Source organism: Pelophylax lessonae, assembly GCF_965119305.1.
Source record: "Pelophylax lessonae genome assembly, chromosome: 2".
Taxonomy (NCBI): domain Eukaryota; kingdom Metazoa; phylum Chordata; class Amphibia; order Anura; family Ranidae; genus Pelophylax; species Pelophylax lessonae.
In genome coordinates, this window is record NC_138769.1 from 290,329,144 (window position 1) to 290,351,382 (window position 22,239).

Genomic DNA, 22,239 nt, shown 5'->3' on the forward strand with positions numbered 1-22,239 from the left:
TACATAAAGCTTAAAAAAATGTGTATAATGTCATTTGTAAATCAGCGCATACGAAAATAAAGGCTGTGTATAATAAAAGCTGCTATACCAAATCTTTCCAATAAAAAGAAAATATGAAACAAACAAATAAATGGTGCTACAGCGCTTAAAGTGCATCAAGAAACTACTAACAAACACAGGTTAATCATTTGAATAAATCATAAATAGGTAATAAAAAACAATATGATGTTCAAACTTTTGACTTCTTTCTTTAATAACTACATAACACAGTACTTGTACTTTTACTTTCAGTACTTGAGTAGAAATTTTTTTTCAAAACTACTGGTACTTTTTACTTTTAGTACTTAAGTAGCAAATTTTTTGAAAAAACTACTTGCAATACTTAAGTAAAAAAAATGTTGAATACTTTAGTACTTCTACTTAAGTAACTTTTTCTGCGAGCACTTCCACTTCTACTCAAGTCACTTTTTGATCGAACACTTGTACTTTTACTCAAGTAGAAATTTCGAGTACTTTATACAAGTCTGGGTGCGACATAGCCCCTCTGGACAGGAGCTGGCCTGCGAGTAAAAGCCTTGTGAGGTTGCATACATCCAGGTCTCCGCCTGCGTCGCAGCGTTCCTCCTGGCCGACAGCCCCCCCCCCCCCCATTTTGATGGCGAGGAGGTTCTGCCCGGAGCGGTTTGGTGAGTAGCTGACTCCCCCTCTCCCCCCAGAGGACATGGGCCCCTACCTGGGACGGTCAGGTTCCCCTCCTTCCCGTTAGGCTCCCTCCCTGAGTCTGATGGTCCTGTGGGTCCTCAATCCCCCCCCCCCCTCCATCTGCCCCCTCTCCTATACTGGGGGTTGTATGGTGGTCTGGTTACCTCCTGGGGCAGGGTGCTGTTTTGGCAATCGGGGTGGAGGGGGGCTGTACCTGGTGGGGGCTCCTGCCATGGCCCCCCTCCTTTCCTGATCTGTGTCTTGCCTGGGCCCTAGGGATCCCCCCTTTGGTCCCCAGTAACCTCGTGCAGCCGTGCAGGGCCGCCATTTGCTGTAGCCTATATACTGTATAGGCTGGCGGCCATGTTTGTGTAGCAGCAGCGGCCGTTTTTCGTTAGTCCAGCATTGAAATCAATGACGGCCATTACTGTGGAGCCTTCTGGGTGGCGTTTTTAGCTGTGGGAGCCCCTCCTTATCCTCTGGTGCCAACTTCTGGGCCTCTTTACTTCATGGATGCCTATAACAAGACACAAAAAGATTCCAAGCTCTCCTTAACGACCAGTCTGCGACCAACCGAATTGACCTGTCCAACAGTATGCGTTAAAAACAGGGGTTTAGTTGCACACATTTGCAAATACATGTGTAAGCCACAGAGCCCCGACAAGGCACCCCATTATCCATTGTTCTAACTCGAAATTCTGGGAGTCTCCAACAATGGAAGCACATGCAATTAATGGACAGGTGTAGGGCAGATATACCTGAAGGGAGCCAAACCCTTTTTTTTTTTCATCCCTCAGGATCGGCTGACAAGGTTTCAAAGCCTTTCAAGACCTCCTCGGGAGGATCCTAACGACCTTGGTCTGGCAAGCCTAAAGCTGGTTTCTCCAGACCCGCTGACAAAGCTCATTCTGCATGAAGATGCGCCCTCTCCCATGCCTGGGGTGGGGGGACATCTTCGCTGGTTTCCGGACCCGTGGACTTCCTTGGTGCAAGACAAGTGATATGGTCCAGCTACAAGATAGTTTCTTTCTTGCCCTTCAGAAAGGTTCTATACTTTCAATGTGCGTCTGTCCCTGGACCGATTGCAAGCCCTGTTTGAGGCGGTGCAAGACCTGTTGCTTCAAGGGATGATTATTCCGGTTCCAACTTCGGAACGTTTTCAGGGGTTTTATTCAAACCTCTTCACAGTCCTGAAGAAAGAAGGCAAGGTGCATCCCATTCTGGATCTCAAGGTCCTGAACTGCTTTGTGCGGGTACAGAAGTTCAGATTGGAGTCTATTCGCATGGTGGTGGCATTCATGCACTAGGGGGATTTCCTTGCCTCTATCCACATCAAGGACGCTTACTTACACATTCCAATATATGTCTGTCACCAATGATTCCTTTGATTTCCGCGGGAGAGGAGCATTATCATTTTGTGGCGTACCCTTTGGTCTCGCCTCTGCTCCTCGGGTCTTTACAAAGGTGTTGACCCCGGTGCTGGCATTGTTACGTCAGCGAGGGATCGCAGTGCTGGGCTCCCTGGACGATCTTCTCTTGCAAGCAGAGTCTCCCAATGCTCTGATGGACATCAATATAAAGAGGGAGTTTGGCTTGCTACTGAATCATCAGAAGTTTGCTCGGGTTCCATCCACGCAACTGGACTATCTGGGTTTCACTCTGGACTCGGCTGTTGCCAGAGTGTTCCTTCCTCTTGACAAACTCCAGAAGTTGCTGCGATTCATCTCTTGCTGTCCAGCAGGTAGTCGTTCCTCCGGTTTTGCATGTGGGTGCTGGGCCTGATGATTTCTACCTTCAAGGTGGTCCTGTTTGCACAGTTTCATACAAGGTCCCTGCAAAGGGAGATCTTGGCCAAATGGGACAAGTGTCCGAAGTCTCTGGACAATCAAATCTAGCTGAGCTGAAAAAGAAAAGGGTCTCTGATCTGGTGATTTTGCTCTCCAGCTCTTTGCCAGGGCAAATCTTTTCTCCTCCTGTATTGGACAGTGATTACCACGGATGCCAGTCTGTCTGGGTGGGGATGCATCCTGGGTCGGTATTCCGCTCAGGGAGTTTGGGCACTGGAAGAGTCCAGACTCCTGATCAATGTCCTGTAACTCCGAGCAATCAGGCTGTATCTGAATCACTGGATGGATCACCTTCATGGGTGTCCGGTGCGAATCCAATCGGAGAATGCCACGGCCGTGGCTTATTTCAATCACCAGGGTGAAACAAGAAGTGCATTGGCAGCTCTGGAGGTAGCCAGCATTCTTCGGTGGGCAGAACGTTTCCCTACGGCCCTCTCCGCCGCACACATTCCAGGGGTGGAAATATGGCAGGCTGATTATCTCAGTCGACAGGCGTTGGACCAAGAAGAGTGGTCCCTTCAGCCGGAGGTGTTTTATCAGCTGTGTCTCCAGTGGGGCACCCTTGAGGTGGATCTGTTGATGCCTCAGCTTAACAGGAAGGTGCAAAGGTTTGTGGCATGATCATGGGATCCGCTATTGGACGCCGCCACAGATGCGCTGGTGGCCCCCTGGGGCCAGTATCGTCTGATTTACGCCTTCCCTCCTCAAGCTTTGACTTTTGCGCAGGATTGGGGCAGAAGGAATTCCTGTCATTCTTGTGGCTCTGGATTGGCCTCGCCGGTCTTAGTACGCCGACCTGGTGTGGCTGGTTGCCGACGCTCCTTGGAGACTACCTCTCAGGGAGGATCTGCTGTCTCAGGGGCCAATCTTCCATCCTGCTTTACAGTCGATGGCTTGGCTGTTGATGGCCAGGTGCTGAAGGATAGAGGTTTGTCTGGGTCGGTGATTCCTACACTACTGAAAGCTAGGAAGTTTTTTTCTTCTAGGAAGATCTACCATCGTACGTGGAAAGCGTGCATTTCGTGGTGTGAGTCGCTTGGTTTTCATCCTTGTTCTTTTTTGGTGGCTCGGGTCTTGACCTTCCTTCAACGGGGGGGGGGGTGTTGAGCAGAAGTTGGGCTTGAGTACCATGCACTCCCTGGTGTGTACTTATATTCATCTCAACTTCTGACATTTCTTGTCACAAAACTGAGTACCTTTAGCAGAGAAGGGAGTATACCTCCTGGGACTGACCATAGGTATAGTCAAGTTTTTTTTTTTTTTTTTTTCTGCCTAGTGTCCTACTGCTGTAGGGGGCAGAATAACCCAATGGTCAAGAAGATCAGGAGCTGTCCGTCAATGAACATCAGAGAAACTAGAGAAGTAAGTCAGAAATCTCATTATTTTTTTCTGTTATACTTTATAATATTAAATGTGATATTTTTCTAATGTTTTAACCTTCACTTTTTTTTTATAACTTGCCATTTTGTTTAGCTTGGCTCTACAGCCATTGGTATCCAAACTTCAGAAGGCGTGTGTCTTGCAGTTGAGAAGAGGATCACATCACCTTTAATGGAGCCCAACAGCATTGAGAAGATTGTAGAGATAGATGCTCATATAGGTGACAAAAAATGTTTTTCCTGCAACCGTTATTAAATACAATAAGCCCTTCACAACCAGGGTCAAAACAAACCATAAAGAGGTGTATTCAACCCACACCCAGAAATGTAAAATGTTGCATCTTACCAATTATTAGATATGGTGGCTGCATTCGTTTTTCTTTTTTTTAACATGTTTTCCATGTCTCCGCCCCCGCCTGGCCACATCACTGATTGACAGGGCTATGCATTGAAAAGGTACGGCAGCCTTTGTGGCTGTCGCCTTGAAGTTTTCAATGAACTACTGTGGCAGTGTGGAGCGCTGTGGTAGTTCATTCATGTTTCCTATTTGTATCTGCTTGCCCACAAGCAGATACACTGGCAGATCTGCAGGAGACCTGTATGGCACCAGCGATCTGCTGAGCTTTACAGGCTCAAAAAAAAAAATTCACTTTTTTTTTTTACCTGAAAAAAATTAGCATTTATTATATTTTTTCCAAAATGTGAACTTAACCTTTAAAAGAACGTCAAAAGTTCATACAGGTAAATCTTCCCATGCAGGGGTTTCTCACCATCCATCAGAACCAAACATAACATTCAGCCTCCTTGGCTCTCTTGGCAGCTTTACTGCTCTGATTAGTATTTCTTAGTCCACCTCACCCTTAATACCTTTTTGTCCTCCTGACCATCAAACGCATCCCAGTATCCGCGCATAGACGCTTTACCTGCAAAAAAAATGTGCATTTAATTTTTTTTCCAAAAAGTGAACTTATCCTTTAAATATATCGCTTTAACAGTTTCCCAAAAAGGTTACACTCAAGGCAAGCCGTGAATGATAACTGTCAAAATTCTCAAATGGCTGCTGTCATAGCTGATCATGTGCAGCGTCATGGCAGTTGAAGATCAAACAGAAACCAAATATGGCAGCTTCCTTGGCTGTAAAGGAAAGAGAATTTAGTTCCGCTTAAATGGCTAAAGAACCACAGTGAATTCTAAAAGACTTGATGGTTCATAGAATTACCCTGGCATCCTTGCCTTTAATTCATTTTTTAACGAAATTTGGTAAGATTTTCAATTTTAAAAAGGGGGCTGTCCTTCCAGTGTTAGAGCCAGTTCCCGCTATGTGCGTTGACAGACATTTTACAGCATGGTAAAATATCTATCACCACAGGGACACACAGGAAACCATTGTTTCCTGAGTGTCCAATTCACATTACAGCACAGCCTAGCGGTGCACTAAAGTACAGACATGCTGCATTTAGTCGCAGCGCACTGGCCTGAATTGCACTGCAATGTCAGGTAGCACCATAAGCTGCTGGACATTGCAGTGAATGAACAGTTTGTAAATGTCAAATTTCATACAAATAAAAAAAAGAAGGCGTGTGATGCAAAAAATTGTACTCCACACTGCCCCTCTAGTGCTGCCAGCAACGCAGAACGGCTGGAGCAGTGAATCACTGCTGCCGCTCTGCCGCTAAGCAAACAGTTGAGGAAGCTGGTGTAACCTGTTCTACAATGTAACAGTGGGGTACCGCAAGTTCTCCTATCTCACTCGTGATGTATAAAATGCATGTATGCTTTGCTAATTAATATACACCATGGGTGTCCAACCTTTTGGCTTCTCGGGCCACATTGAGTGTAGAGAAATTTTCTCGGGCCGCATATAAAATATATACTGTAGTTGAGGTATATAAGTAATAAAATGCCGCTGCGCCCTTCCCGCGCCGCCTCGCACTAATTTAGCACAACTAGAGGATGATCAAATGAAATGGAATCAGTATACAGATGTTTAATTCTTATGAGAGATAATAAAGGCACGCTCTAACCACTGTGACCACTTCAGTAATTTGAAGTGTTAATGGTGGTAGGAGTCAGAAACGCTGCACATGCTCATCCCTCCCCCGCCCCCCCCCCCTCCCCTCCGAGGCAGCCTGCCTAGCGTTAGTTGGAAGCTGCTGTGGCTGTGCTCCCGACCCGACTTCCTTCCTCCCCAGCAACAAAAAAAATTGTCAGGGGCAGTGGGCCGCATTGCCTGCAGTTCTGGGCCGCATGCGGCCCCCGGGCCGCAGGTTGGACATGCCTGATATACACCATGCTGTATGCATAGATCTGTGAGCAATATTATGTTGTTTTTTTTAAATTATAACTGATAAAGTGAACTAAGAAAAAATATGCTGCTGGTACTTAAACTACTGTATGTCTTAGATGAAACTGTATGTAAATGAGCCTTCATTTTACAACTTCATCAATTTATAATGCCACATCAGACTTCCTTTATTCTATTTTAGTGGAGTAATTGGAAAATAGACACTTTATATAACTTTTACCCTTTTTCTTTTTATATTCATATTTTCTTATAGGCTGTGCTATGAGTGGGTTAATTGCAGATGCAAAGACATTAATTGATAAAGCTCGAGTTGAAACACAGGTATATGAATTGTTAAATGTGTTGGTGAAAGATTTCCTTGTTCATTCATAATTCTATATATTTTTTTGAAACCTTAACCAATATTGTTCATGTTTCTATTTCTCTTCCAGAATCACTGGTTTACTTATAATGAAACAATGACTGTAGAAAGTGTCACGCAGGCAGTCTCTAATTTAGCGCTACAATTTGGAGAGGAAGATGCTGACCCTGGAGCCATGGCAAGTACTGTAGGGACTGCATGGCGTCTTCTGTCTTTTCACTTTTTTGGATTCACATGTTTCCTCAGTTGTTTAGAAGCCATTTGTGACATTTTTTATAATCTGTTTTCTCTTATTTTTTTTAGAGTCGTCCATTTGGAGTTGCTCTTCTTTTTGGTGGTGCAGATGAGAAAGGGCCTCAGCTGTAAGTGTTCCCTAAAACTGTATGCCATGCGCATGCTTTTGGCTATGATATAACATGGGAATGTTTGTAATTCTAGTTATTTCACTCTCTTTCATTGTCATTTAGTTTTCACATGGATCCTTCTGGAACTTTTGTTCAGTGTGATGCACGGGCCATTGGTTCTGCTTCTGAAGGGGCTCAGAGCTCACTACAGGAGGTTTATCATAAGGTAGGAAGTGTTGGATGTCATATTAAAAACGAATTAATTGACAAATTTTTGTTTATTTTAAACAGACTTTATTTTTTTTATTTTTTTTTTCTTTCAGTCCCGCTTCACATATATGCGATGACAGACATCGCATGTGGTTCAGTGCGCACTGCTCGGAAAATCACATGCAATGTCTGCGATGCAAATTCAGCCATACAGATTGTATGGCTGAATTGGCATTGGATTGGGACAAAACACGCACAGGACCCTTTTTTGGGTCCGCAGCAGAATCAGATCGCAAGGTGGTTCACACAAATGTAATCAGATTCATGTCCGAACTGACAGTTCACACTGCGAAGTGCGAACTGATCTGGGGGTGTCGTTAACTTTATATTGACACCCTCAGCGATTCGCATATGGCAGTGTGAACTGCCTGCGATTTGAATGAGATGCGGGAACCCGCAGTGGATTTGCAGGGTTCCCACATTGCACATATGTGAACCGGCACTAAAAGGCTTCTACAAAAAGTAACTAAAAGAATATGTAAACCCAACATTTCATTTTTCTGATATGTGCCTGTTTTCCATGTACTTGTATGAAGTAGCCTGTTCTCTTTGTATTGGTTACTTTGTGGGAAATCCCTGGTGTTCCTGCCAGTCCCTCTGCTTTCCTATTATTAAAAACTGGTACTAGGCATGAGAGCACAGCCTGGTCTGTTTTTCTAACTGTGGTGATGCAGCCTCCAATGATCAGACCTGTCCTAACACGTCACCCCCCCCCCCCCCCCCAAAACCATTCACTGGGACAACCAATGTGCTGCTGTTTCTCCTCCCCAGCTCTGTGACCTCTTCATGCAGCTGAGAACATTGATTATGTGATTACATATATTTAAAGGAATAAAGGATGTTTATAATGGGTTTTTTATGTCTGTATACCAATGTTTTGCCTTTCATTTCTATATTAAGTTGAATGGGTTGATTTACAATGTGGGGGCTCACATATACTTTAATACCTACCTATCCACTGGGGCTTATCTTCACCTGGTAAATAATTATGGCTGCTGAAGTATTTTCTGCATCCTATACTCTTCTAGGTGTGTGTTCCCCTAAGCCTTTCACCAGTGCTATCTGCAGACCCCTAGGTCACTACTACATTGTGTAGGGGACATAGGGGGTGGAGTACTAGGCATTAGAAGTGTGCCAGAGGGGGGCGTGTCCAAGATGGCGACTTGAGAGGACGCATAGCGAGGAGCTCCGCTGCTTAGCCCGGCTTTAATCCTGCTTAACTGCTGCCCTACTACTCCTAGCCCGCCGGTGAGTTCTCCAGCCTGCTATGACCAGAGGCAGGCCATCCTCGGTGTCCTGTAAGCCATCTACGGAGCCTGCTACTCCGGCCGGCGCGAAAGCTGGGCCTCGTGCTCCTTCCAACATGGCAACTCAGACTGAGGGGGAAGACCCGGCGCTCAGGGAGAGCAGTAACTTTAATGCCCTCATGCAAGCCATTACTACCTGCCAAACGGCACTGACGGACAAAATTGACTCTGTCCAGATGGACATAGGTCTGATCCGCCGCGATATGGACAAATTTCGCACCCGGATGACGGAGGTTGAACGGCGGGTCAGTGACGCTGAGGACACGCTCCGGGACCACTCTGCTTCCCTCCATACTCTGCGCGTCAAGGTTAAAGCCCTGGAATACCGCCCTGAGGATTCAGAGAATCGGAACCAGCGCAACAATTTACGGATCCTTGGTCTCCCGGAAGGCGCTGAAGAACCGCACCCCGCTGACTTCACTGAACGGCTTCTCCGCATGCTGCTCCCTCAGGTGGCCTTCTCCCCCTTCTTTGCAGTGGAGCGTGCCCATCGGATGCTGGCGCGCCGGGGACCTCCCGGTTCCCCCCCACGTACCTTTTTTATCCTGCGGTTACTCAACTTCCGGGATCGGGACCTGGTGCTTAGGGAGAGTCGGAGGTCGGAATCCCTATGTTTTGAAGCGACCAAACTCGTGATCTTTCCGGATTTTTCGGTGGAGACCCAAAAGCTACGTAAATTCTTTGATCACGTTAAAGCTGCCCTCCGTCAAAAGGGTCTGAAATACAGCATGTTATTCCCGGCTCGACTGTGGGTTCAAGATGGTGAGTTCCCTACGGTTCTTTACCTCACCCGAAGAGGCCTCTTCGTGGCTGGAGTCCTTGCCCAGGCGCTGATGCTACTACCCTGATGTGCCTTGATGTTTGAGATCTGACCGTGTTGGAGTTCCCTTGCTGTTTTTTCCCACTGCCTTGCGGTCCCATCTTTCTGGCTGCTGTGGTCCTGACTGCCTCCCCTGATGCCTAACCCTCTGTATTTGGACCTGGTCTCCCTCCCCTGGGGGTCCCCCGTTGTGCGGGGTCCTGAAGTGGTGGGACTGGCTTTGCACCCTGGTTGCTTGGACTGTCTCCTTCCCCCCATCACCCTCTCCGTGCCCCTCATTTTTGGGTTTCCTTGGGGTAGGGGGGGTCCTGTTGGAGGGTAGCGAACTGCATCCAACTCCTGGAGGGTTTTGTAATTTCTTTTCTTTTTGGGACATAACATCCTCTCTTTTTTTCTATTTTGAACACTATTTTTATTTTTCCTGGTTTTGTTCCTCCGGGCGCTGCTGCGCTAGCTCATGGACATCGGACTTGTTCCTACTGGTGCTCTCTTGGTATATGGTCCCCCGTTGACCATTTGTCATGTTCAGTTTGGGGTCTCAAGCTCATCTGAGTTTTTGGGATGTAGGGGGGGAGGGGGGGTTTCTCTGGGATTGTTTTAGTTATGTTTTTAGTTTACATTTTATATCTGTCTGCCACCAGGGTATCATGTTACCAAACTGTGCTCTATTTTCTATGGAGTTAAACCGTTTCCATCACTTAGGGGTGCTATAGGTGGAGTGGGGTGGAGGATATCTGGGGCCTCGGGCTCGAGTGGTGATCCAGCAGCTGTACCCCGGTATTTATTCTTTGCGCTTGTTCTATGGCCTCTCTGCAAGTGCTGACCTGGAACGTGCGGGGCTTGAATTCCAAATTTAAACGCTCCCTGGTATTTTCATCTTTACAGAAGCATCACCCGCATGTTTGTATTCTTCAGGAGACACATCTCACGGGGGCCAGGGTGCTGTCTTTGAAGCGGTCCTGGGTTGGGTCCTATTATCACTCTACCTTTTCGTCCTATTCTTGGGGAGTCAGTGTCCTAGTACATTGCTCCTTACCGTTTACGCTGCTGGATCTCCACCTTGACCCTGAGGGCAGATATGTGGTAATGACTGCTCTCTGTGACAGACTTGAATTGGTTATTGCTGGTTTATATGTGTCACCGCCTGCTGATATGACTGTTCTGCACAAGCTTCAGCGTCTGGCTGCTGGTTATCCTACCACTAATGTGATTTTTTGCGAGTGATTTTAATATGGCTCCGGACCCTACTATGGACCAGCTACGTGGGGACCCAGCGACTGAATCGGCCCTGGCACGCTGGGCGGAGGTGTTGGGGTTGCAGGATGCCTGTGATGGAAGCATCCCACCCTGCGGCAATACACTTGCCATTCAGCCACACATGCCTCCTTTTTGCGTATTGATCTGGTGTATGTTAGCTCGTCCCTGTTGTCGAGGGTGGAGGAGGCTTCAATCCTTTCTCAGGGCATCTCTGATCATGCCCCTGTGCTAGTGCACCTTGCGACTGACACGGCCGCGGGCCAGGGTCTGTGGAAACTATCCAGATTCTGGGTCACTGATGAGAGGATTGTGCCGCCGATGTCCTCTGAATTGGAGGACTACTGGCATCACAATGCTGACACTTCGCACCGGCCATGGTGTGGGACGCGTTAAACGCTTATGCCAGGGGTCGCTATCAATACACTATTGCTAAGGTTCGGGGGGAATCCCGGGTTCGCTTGTCACTGGCTGAGTCAAAGGCGGCATCTTTGGAGGCTAGCTACCTGGCCTCGCAGGATGGGAGTACCTATGCTGCTATGCAATCGGCGTACACACAGGTGGCGTTGATCCGCGCTGAATCCTGTCGCCGCTTCCTCCGCTCCCAGTCCCAACGTGTTTTTGAACAGGGGGAGAGGTCCGGCAGGCTGTTGGCATGGCTGGTGGCGGAACGCTCTGGTACAGTGGGTATTGCTAACATAAGAGCTGTGGATGGGTCTCTCCTTTCTGAACCGCGTCTGATTAATGTTAGATTCGCGGAGTACTACTCCCAGCTTTATGAATCTAGGGTAACTTACTCCCTCCCTGAATTGTCGGCGTACCTAGATGGTGTAGAATTCCCCTCGCTCCCCCCCGCCAAGGTTCAGCTTCTGGATGCCCCTATTTCTTTGAAGGAGGTTCGGAAGGCTATCAAGTCTTTACAGATTGGGAAAACCCCTGGGCCTGACGGACTGCTTACAGAATTCTATAAGATGAATTTAGACATTGTTGACTCTCACTTCCACGAAACGCTCAGAGCTGCCTTGGAGGCAGGTGACCTGCTGCCCTCTATGTCGGAGGCTGTTGTTGTTGTCCTGCCCAAACCCGGAAAGGATCCCGAATTATGTTTTTCTTACCGGCCTATTTCACTTCTAAATGTAGTTGCTAAAATCCTTACTAAAATATTGGTCAACCGCCTGAATTCAGTGATTCTGTCTTTGGTGCATGGTGACCAAACCGGTTTTATGCTGGGTAAGGGTACGGACATAAACATTCGCCGCCTACATACTAACCTGGCTTACGGGGTGGCTAGTGGTTCCCGGGGTGCAGTGGCCTCTCTTGATGCCAAGAAGGCTTTCGATTCCGTGGAGTGGGGGTACCTGTGCCAGGTGCTTTCCCGTTTTGGCATTGGACCACGCTTTATTGCCTGGGTTCGACTCTTTATGAGGCCCCTGTAGCCCGGGTCCGCACTAATGGCCTTCTGTCCCCCCCTCCTTCCGGTTACACAGAGGTACTAGGCAGGGATGCCCACTTTCCCCTGGTCTCTTTGCTCTGGCTATTGAGGCCATAGCCATACTACTACGAGCGTCGGACGCAGTGGGGGGGGTGGGTTTCCCTTTTACGCGGGCGACACTCTACTGTATTTAAATGATACCTCTGACTCCCTTGTGGCGGCATTGAAATTGATAGATGTTCACGGCGGGTTCTCAGGGGTACGCATTAACTGGTCCAAATCTAGCCTGCTCTCTCTTGCCGCTGCAACATCCCCCCCCATCTCCTCCTGTGGGTCTCTCACGTTCGGTACCTAGGGGTTATAGTACGACTGGACCTCTCCTGTTATCTGGAGGATAATTTGGAGCCGGTGTTTCGGCAGCTAACCGCAAAGTGTTAGTTGTGGAAGACGCTTCCTCTGACGCCTGTGGGGCGTGTCACTTTATTGAAAATGACCTTTCTCCCCAAGTTTTTAGATGTCTTTAGAAACACCCCTGTGCCCATACCGGCGTCCTTTTTTCGCTGCCTGGAGGGTGTTATTTCTTCCTTTTGTGTGGGCAGGGGCTGTTCCGCGTATATCTAGATGGAAGTTGCATCTGCCTCTGTCCTCGGGGACTGGCCCTGCTGTGCTTTAAGAAGTACTACTGGGCTGCGGTACTAGTTACTGTCCGCTGGTGGTTTGCTCAAAATAGATCCAATCCGGCGGTCAATCTTGAAGCTGCAATTTTGGGCTCTTATGCGGCACTGACGAACCTGGTTTACAGGGGGGTGGGTGCTGCCTCTCAGATGACGCTCTCTATGAGGACGGTGGTGCGGGTGTGGGAGCAAATGCTGGGAACCACGGGTGAGGCCGGAACCGCCTCACCTTGCACACCCCTGTGGGGTAATCCCAGGTTGCCCCACCTCCGCTCCATTCCCGACCCGGGTGATTGGGCGCAATATGGGGTGACTATGTTGCAACACATTATGCCTTCGGGCTCTTTGCTACCCTTCCAGACTCTGCGTGATAAATTTCACCTCCCGTCACGAATGCTATTTCGGTACCTACAGCTTAAACACGCTGTACAGGCACAGTTTCCAGCGCCTCTTACAATTGCTCCCCACACGGTAGAGAGGTTCTTGACCACGCGTAATGCAGACAAGTCAATATCTTCTATTTATCTTGGCCTCACGTGTGGTCGACTGGAACGTGATCCCCTCCTGCTCCGACAGTGGTGACAGGACATTCCTGAGCTGTTGGAGGATGACTGGGATCAGTGCATACCCCACTATGGGGTATGCACATCCCTATCCCCATGACCCCAATATATACCTATGGTGATCTTGGCTAGGGATAGGGGGGAAGTGTTGTCTCTCGGCCTCCCCAGACTCCACCCTCTGGGGCTCCCCCCTTTTTGTATCTGTACCTTATTGGCGATGTTTAACTTTTTGTTTGACACTTTTATAAAACGTTTGTTTAAAAAAAAAAAAAAAAAAAGTGTGCTAGAGAAACAGATACAGAGGGACACTGCAGGGGCATTTGACAAAAAAACGTATGGTGACTGGGTCATTTTAGTCTGAAAGTTAAATTGTGGTTTTATCTCATAATATCAAGTACATGTATCAGATAATAATTCTAATGAATACTGGCATTGAAGCCCACAGCAACCAATCAGCTTTAAGGTATTTTCTAGGGCTTGGTCTGTATAGGCTACAATGCTTCTTTTACTGTATATTACATTGGCATGCAGTAGTTTGGGAGATAAGAAACAAGGTAGCAGGGGTTGTGTTCCTTAGGTGCCTATGTAGATCGCATGAAGAGTTTGTGAATAAGATAGTATGTTGTATTATTTAAGATCTAAGCAAAGATGGGTCTGGTTTGTAAAACTGCTTTACAGCAATCGAGGGGTTCATTGAAGATCAAAGACACAAGGAATGTCAGCTAACTCTGACACATTTCACACTTCGTTGCTTACTCATAAGGCCTAGTGATAAAACAGACACTTGTGCCTTTGCTCTTCAGTTGTTGCAAGATGTTTTTTATTCATCATTTAAGTTTGCAGCGAGGCAAAGGTGCTTCAAACTGCAGCAGGAGGTAGATTGAGGCAGGTTATCCTTGGCAACTGCTGTAGGTAACTTATTTTCACATATTATACTATGACCATTAACTTGTGTTTTTCTTGTTTTTCCAGTCAATGACTCTGAAAGAAGCCATTAAATCATCACTCACTATCTTAAAGCAGGTGATGGAAGAAAAATTGAATGCCACAAACATTGAGGTATAGTATCAAATCCTTTTGCTTGGGGTTTGAAAAATTAAAATTCAACTAACTATTTTACTTTTGTTATTGGTGAAATCGTTTGTGTCCCCTCTTGGGTTTACAAGTAAAAAGTGTGCTCACAGGAACATTTCTTGTGGCCTATAGCAACCAACAGTAACATTTTTGCTATGGGTGACTTTTTTTTTTTTTGCCTACTCTTCATAATTTTCTTGGTGACTTAGTTGGAAAGATGTTCCTGGCTTTATCACTTTCATCTTTGACTTACCTTCCTTGTTTTTAATTTCCCCTGTTTTATTTTATGTAAAATATCTGACAAGGATAGTGGAACAAAATTTGCTGCTAAAGGTGGGCAACCTGTGAGAACCCCCCCCCCCCCCAAAACAAAAACATTATTACTCACCTGTTAACACCTGTCAGGAATCTTTAGCATCCAACACTTTGGAAATCTTAGATGCCTGGTCCCATTCTGCATGCTGTGAATCCATTCACTGGCCCGAATATAAATGTAGTGATGTAGAGGCCAGTGGGGTAATGGTAATTTCGGCTCTGTCCTTATGTCAATGTATGCATTAAGCATATTCCAGTATTCTCACTGACTAGAATCATACTCAGCTTGATGCATGAAAAATATTTTAAAAGGTGTTGGATGCACTCTGTCAGCCCTGGGCAGTGTATAATATAGAGCTTTTCCCTATATGGCAGTAGTAAATGGTTTTGTATTCTGAGGTATCCTGGTGTAAAAAGTGTCTTACAAATGGTTTACATGTATACTGTTTGTATGTGACTCCTATGTTTGAAGCTCCCTGCCACGTTCAGGAAGTGAACTTGCATTCCTCCACTTATAGGAAAGCCTCAACTCTAGTTTCCAAGGCTGTTAAATAGAACAGAATGAATTTTTTCATTCTGCTACGTGAAGGGGTATCCAATGAGCTATTCTGGTTACAGGTGTCTATTTTTGGGGCATTGCAGTTGCAGAGATTCTTTGTTGACATCAATCACACTCACAGCAGCTGCTCAATCCATCATCCGCTTGTTCTTCCCCTCCCACTCACAAACCTCCTTTTCTTCCTCTTAACAGCTTGCAACGGTAGAGCCTGGAAAGAAATTTCATATGTACTGTAAGGAGGAGCTAGAAGAGGTTATAAAGGACATTTGAGCATCATGATTGACCTACCAGAGCAGATTGGACCACAACTACCACATCTTGCTTTCATTTTCCAATTTTTTTTTATGATTTTGTCTGTATTTAGATGCAGGTTTAAGTTGTTTCAAATAAAATTTTCTTACTCTTAAAAGCTGAACATTATATTTTGCTGATTTGATCCTTATTCTGAGGTCACTGACACAACGAGTGAGAGAGTGTGCAAACTCCTGTGCAGCTCTCCATAGAAAACAATCCGCTTCCAGCTTTTTTGTCAAAATGTAATTGAACAAGCTGAGGCTAGAAGCTGATTGGCTACCATGTACAGCTGCGCCAGATTCTGAGTGCTCGTGGAAATGCCATAAAATGTGATTCATCTTTAAAGGCATTTTTCAGACTTTACAAAAATATAAGAAATGTTCCTACATTATTATATTGCGCATTTAATTTTTGCATTGGACCTTGCAGAGCATTGCAACCACTTATGTGTATTGTGGGTGCAATGCACAGGGCTCCTGCAAACTGTTCCCCCATCCCCTGGTCCATATAGAGGTACAGACTTTTTTTTTTTTTTTTAGGTAGGGGGTAAGGAGAAAGTGACCCTTCCATACTTGTACTCTATCTACGAGTTCCTTTGCCATGGTGGCAGATGGAACTTGCAGGTTTTTCCATTCACTGATCCCTGTAAATGAATAATGCAGTTGTATGAGTAGAGCCACGTGCAGCTACACCTTATTCAAAACAAAGTGCGTGCATGGAGAAGTACCCTGTGATTCAGAAAAGGGCAGCAGTGTGAAGGCTCTGGAGTGCGACCTTGTTTAATGGTACACCCTAAATATGAGTGTAACATGAAACCTAATCCGAAAGATAAACTATACTTTTAAGTTGTGAAGATTATATTGTGGAATGCATTGTTTTAAGTGTTGGGTCACACATCAGTGAAGGTAAAATGCAATTGAGTAAGAGATATTAAATTTTGTGTTTAACTTCCCTTTTCAAGACCGTGTTCATACAAAAAAAAGCATGCACAATGTTTTTTTTTTTTAAAACTGTTTGATAATTACAAAGAGAAATAATTAAAGCGGTAGTAAACTGCAAAAAAACTAAAAAAAAAAAAAAAAATCTCCCTGCAAGTTAAGAACATAATGTGCTAGTATGCATCACATACACAATTGACCACCCACTCTTCCTCAACAAACTCCATTCCTTTGGCCTCCGTGATTCTGCTCTTTCCTGGTTCTCCTCCTACCTATCTCAGCTCACTTTCAGTTTTCCATTCAACACCATCTCCTGCACTCCTCTTCCTCTTTCTGTTGGGGTACCCCAAGGCTCCATCCTTGGGCCCCTCCTATTCTCTCTATACCTCTTCCCTGGGCCATTTGATAACCTCCCATGGCTTCTAATACCACCTTTTTATGGTGACGACACCCAGATCTATCTCTCGACGACTCAACTCACCCCCCTCAATCTGCTCACATATCACAAACTTACTGAGCAACATATCAGTATGGATGTCACACCACTTTCTCAATCTTTCTAAAGCTGAGCTTGTAATATTTCCTCCTCAATCCCCCCCCCCCCCAACATTACTATTGAGATCAATGGCACAAGCATTAACCCCTCCACACACGCCAAGGTGCTGGGTGTAATCCTAGACTCTGACCTCTCCTACACCCCGATATTCAATCAATGGCCTCATCTTGCCGCCTTATTCTCCACAACATTTCCAAAATTCAACCCTTTCTAACGACACCACATAACAACTTATTCACTCCTTGGGTATTTATTGCCTTCATTACGGCAACTCTCTCCTCACTGACATACCTTTTACACCTTTTACACAGGCTGTCCCCCCTTCAGTCTAATATGAATGCTGTCGATTGACTAATACACCTTATAACCAATCTGTGACTGCTGCTCATCTTTGTCAATCCCTTCACTGGCTTCCCCTACCCTATCGTATACAATTCAAAATACTAATCCTAACATACAATGCCATCCACATCACCCCCCAGCTACATTACCAACCTCATCTGCAGATATCGCCCAAATCCTCCTACCAAGACCTGCTCCCTAGCTCCCTTGTTACCTCCTCCCATGCTCGCCTCCAGGACTTCTCTAGAGATCTCCCATCCAATTGAAAATCTTTGCCCCAGTATGTCCGGTCAGCCCCTATCCTGTCCGCCTTTGTGATCCCCAAAAACTCTTTTTTCTCTTTCGTTCATTGACAGACACAGCTCCAGAATCTTCTTGACCATTGGGTTATGCTGCCCTCTACAGGAGTAGAACACTAGGCAGGAAAAAACTTTACCACACCTATGGGGTAGTCCCAGGGGATAATTCCTCCCTCTCCCCTCCCTGCAATAGGCACTCAGTTTTTTTCTGCTTAGTCAGGAGTAAGGACCTAGTTCCTCACTGGGATCTCTGGTCCTAGCATTTTTTTTAAACAATTTTTTTTTTTACTTTAATTTCTGTTCTTGTGAGAACTACAATCAACTGCTGGACTGGGCGACGGACTGAATATTCTAGATCCTTACGGTCTCCCCAGTCCGGCCAGCAAGCGCATAGGCCTCAGCTCCACGCTAGGTCGCTCGCAACATAGCCCCACTGGACGGGGGATGCCTGCGAGTTAAACGTCTCGCAAGGGCGCATACAATCTGGTCCCGGCCTAAGTCGCAGCGTGCCTCCTGGCCCGCAGCACCCCCATTCCGATGGTGCGGTGGTCTCCCTGGAGTGGTGCCCACCTGGTTCCATGGGAGGGTAAGTAGTGCCCCCCCTTACCCTGATAGCCTTTTGGGGTGAACGTGGGCCCCTCCCTGGGACGGTAAGATCCCTGGGTTCCCTCCTTCCCACACAACGCCCCCCGTATGTGGGCGTCCCCTGTGGACCACCCACACCTAGCTCCCACCTCCTTTCCCCCCAGGAGGTGGCACTTACCTGTCTAGGTACATTTTGGGGGTGTCGAGTGGGCAATGGGGGGGGGGGGAGGCAGCTCTCCCTCTTTCTACTATAGCAGAGTTCCGTTTTGCTGGGACCTGTGGTGCCGCTAGCGTTGTGGCGCGGGGGGGGGGGGGGATCACTTAGCAGTGTTTTCTCATTTGTGCCTGTGTGGTTCCCCTGGTTAACCATGGAGTCCCTGTGGCACATTTCACCACCTGATCTCCTCTCAGAGGGGGTGGGCCTTTCTGGGTCCGGGCCCAGTCCACTCTGTCTCCAATGGCAGCGGCCCTGGAGTCCTTGGTGTCTAAGGTTGATATGGTCCTGCATAAACAGACAAGCAAAAGCATCCACTGCCTTCACCTGCCTCCTCAGATCCTGAGTTGCACCACTAGGTCTGCCTCCACGCAAGCGGAGTGCTCTGATAGTGAGGATGATTCCTCTTCTTCTACAGCCACGCATGAAAAAACGCTGGTGGACGCATTGATTGTATCGGTGCAGGAAACTTTAAAAATGGAGGCAGCTGCATCACATGCGCCGCCCACCTTCGATACCTGAAAATTGGCAAAGGTTTTTCCTTTTCCCGCCTCTTTTGACAAAATTGTCACTAGTCAGTGGGGTTGCTCCAAACGCAATATGGTGGTACCTAAGCGTTTCGCTAAAAGTATCCCTGTTAAAAAAAAAAAAAAAGTGGACAGTCCCACCTGTGGTGGATTCTCAGGTTTCCAGGCTGAAAAAATTGACTCTAATTCCGGTGGAGGAGTCTCCAGCTTTAGGAGAGCAGAGACCTTGGTCCGACACATGTTTATTATGGCCGGTTCAATCCTTAGGTCAGGGTTCACCATTGCCCTGGTGTCCCAGACCTAGGCGGAGTGGGCAAAGCTTTTGCGCAAGGATCTGGAGGGGGAACAGCTTACCCCTGCCTTTGTGGAGCTGGCAGACCAGTTGGTCCAGGGGTTTGCAGTTTATCTGTGATGCCTCTGGATGCGGCTCCCTTAGCTTCTAGGCTGTCCGTGACAGCAGTGATCCTTTGGCCCATGATACGGCTAAAATGCTGGTCTGCGGACCAAGCTTCCAAGAAGGCCTGAGCGGATCTCCCCTTTGTGGAGGATTGCCTGTTCGGGTCTTCTCTGGGTAAAATCATTAAGGGACTTACAGGAGGGAAGAGTACTCTCCTCCCATAGGTTTCCAGGGGCAAGGAGTCTCGTCGCAGACAAGTTTGTTTTTTTTTTTTTTTTTTTTTTTTGTTTTTTTTGTTTTTTTTTTGCGGCTCATAAGCGGCCTTTTTTGTTCCTCAGGATCTCAAGACAAAGGATCCAAACCCATTGGGTCCGCTTCCGGAGGTTCCAAGAGGTCCTGGTGTGATAAGCCGAGAGCAGGTCCTTCACGCCTGTGGACAAGCCCTCTTCTGCCTGAAGGGGCGCCCTCACCCGTATTTAAGGTGGGGGACGTCTTTGCTTCTTTCTGGACCCGTGGACCTCCCTGATTCAAGACGGGTGGATCCACAAGCTACAAGATCGAATTTCGGTCTTATCCTCCAGAGAGGTTTTTTCCTTCCAACCTGCATTTGTCCCCAGACCACTTGCATGGTCTCTTTGGGGCTATAAAAGATTTGCTACTGCAAGGGGTTATTGTACTGTTTCAAACTCAGAAAGTTTTCAGGGTTTTTTTGTTCAAACCGGTTTACAGTTCTCAGGAAGGAAGGCAAAGTTCATCCTATCCTGGACCTCAAAGCCCTGAACGGCTTTGTGCACGTACGGAAGTTCCGGATGGAGTCCATTTTGTATGGTAGTGGCATCCCTTCATCAAGGGGATCTTCTGGCCTCTATCAATATCAAGGACGCTTACCTCCATATCCCGATATGTCAGGCATCGGCGCTTCCTCCATTTTGCTGTGGGCGAGGAGCATTATCAATTTGTGGCGTTACCCTTTGGTCTCGCCTCAGCTCCTCGGGTATTCACAAAAGTGTTGGCCCCGGTGTTAGCATTATTGCGACAGCAGGGGATTGCGGTACTGGGGTATCTGGACGATCTTCTTCTGCGAGCAGAGTCTCCTACTGCTCTACAGGACAACATGGAAATCACTGTGCGGACTCTGCAGGAGTTCGGTTGGACATTGAATTTCCAGAAGTCTGCTCTGGTTCCATCAACCAAGTTGGACTATCTGGGTCTGACCCTGGTCTCTGCTTCAGCCAGGGTGTTTCCCCTGGACAAGCTCCAGAAGCTGCAGGATGCAACTCGACTTCTGTTGTCCAGCAGTCGGTCGTCTCTCAGGATTTGCATGTGGGTGCTGGGCCTGATGGTGTCTACCTTCAAGGCGATTCTGTTTGCACAATTCCACACGAGACCCTTGCAGAGAGAGATTCTTGCCAAGGGGACAAGAATCCACAGTTTCTAGACAATCTAATTCTGTTGAGCGGGAATACGAGAGGATCCCTGATTTGGTGGCTTCGCCCTCCGGCGCTTTGACAAGGAAAATCCTTCCTTCCCCCCTCTACTGGACAGTGGTCACCACGGATGGCAGCCTGTCCGAGGGGGAGGTGTCTTGGGCACAGATCGTGCTCAGGGGGTTTGGACTCTGGAGAAGTTCAGACTACCGATTAATATGCTGGAACTTCGGGTGATCAGACTTTGTCTGGCCCATTGAACTGTTCGTCTTCAGGGGTGCCTGGTACGGATTCAATCGGACAATGCCATGTTCGTGGCATATGTCAGTCACCAAGGAGGCATAAAGTGTCCTAGCGGCTCGGGAAGTAGCTGGTATTCTAAAGTTGACGGAACATTTTGTTCCAGCCCTCTGCTGTGCATATTCCAGGGGTGGAAAATTGGCAGGCGGACTACCTAGGTCGACAGGTGTTAGACCAGGGGGATTGGTCGCTTCATCTGGAGGTGTTTCATCAGCTGTGTTTCCGGTGGGGAACTCCCGAGGTAGACCCGTTGGCCTCTCCTCTCAACAGGAAGGTGCAGAGGTTTGTGGCAAGGTCTCGGGATCCTCTTGCCCATGCCAAACACGCACTGGCTGCTCCCTGGGTTAAGTATCATCTGATATACGCCTTTCCCCCTCTAAAACTTCTGCAAGGATCGAGGCAGAAGGAATTGCGGTCATCCTAGTGGCCCCAGACTGGCCTCGCCAGTCTTGGTATGCAGATCTAGTACAGCTACTTGCCGATGTCCCTTGGAGACTCCCTGCGAGAGAAGACCTATTGGCTCAAGGGCCGATCTTCCATCCTGATTTACATTCGCTGGCTTTAATGGCTTGGCTGTTGAAAGCCAGGTGCTGAAGGATAGGGAGTTGTCTGACTCGGTGATCCCCAGGCTGTTAAAAGCAAGAAAATCTACCTCCTAGGAAGATTTACAATTTGCGTCTGGAAGTCGTATATTGCATGGTGTGAGTCTCTGGGGGTTTCCCCTCGTTCTTTTTCGGTGGCTCGAATTTTGGCGTTCTTCCAAGGAGGTGTGGAACAGCGCCTGGCCTTGGCTACCATCAAGGGCAAGGTTTCAGCCTTGGCGATTTTCTTTCAACATCCTTTGTCTACGCATTCTTTGGTTCGCACTTTTGTTCGGGGGGTTCACCACTTGTCTCCCCCAGTGTGGTCTCTGTTGCCCCCGTGGAATCTCAACTTGGTACTGTCGGTTCTTCAGAAATCGCCTTTCAAAAATATTTGAGAGATTCCTCTGCTCACGTTGTCCCAGAAGTTAGCCTTCGTGGTGACTATTACTTTTTAATGTAGGGTGTCTGATCTGGCTGCTTTGTCTTGTTGTTCACCTTACTTGGTGGTTCACAGAGATAAAGTGGTGCTTTGCCCTTGTCAGTCTTTCCTTCCTAAGGTTGTCTCTGGTT

The 22,239-nt window shown here is 47.3% G+C and overlaps 1 protein-coding gene across 1 annotated transcript in view; it reads left to right on the top strand.

Moving 5' to 3' along the window:
- Nucleotides 1-15,615, top strand: part of PSMA5 (proteasome 20S subunit alpha 5) — a 31,291-nt gene extending 15,676 nt beyond the window's left edge. Inside the window, exons 3-9 of the mRNA XM_082247104.1 lie at nt 4,023-4,149; nt 6,487-6,554; nt 6,665-6,772; nt 6,898-6,956; nt 7,062-7,164; nt 14,231-14,317; nt 15,399-15,615. Of these exons, the coding sequence (XP_082103230.1) occupies nt 4,023-4,149; nt 6,487-6,554; nt 6,665-6,772; nt 6,898-6,956; nt 7,062-7,164; nt 14,231-14,317; nt 15,399-15,476 (630 nt within the window). The 3' untranslated portion in view covers nt 15,477-15,615. The remainder of the gene's footprint in view (nt 1-4,022; nt 4,150-6,486; nt 6,555-6,664; nt 6,773-6,897; nt 6,957-7,061; nt 7,165-14,230; nt 14,318-15,398) is intronic.
- Nucleotides 15,616-22,239: the final 6,624 nt, after the last annotated feature.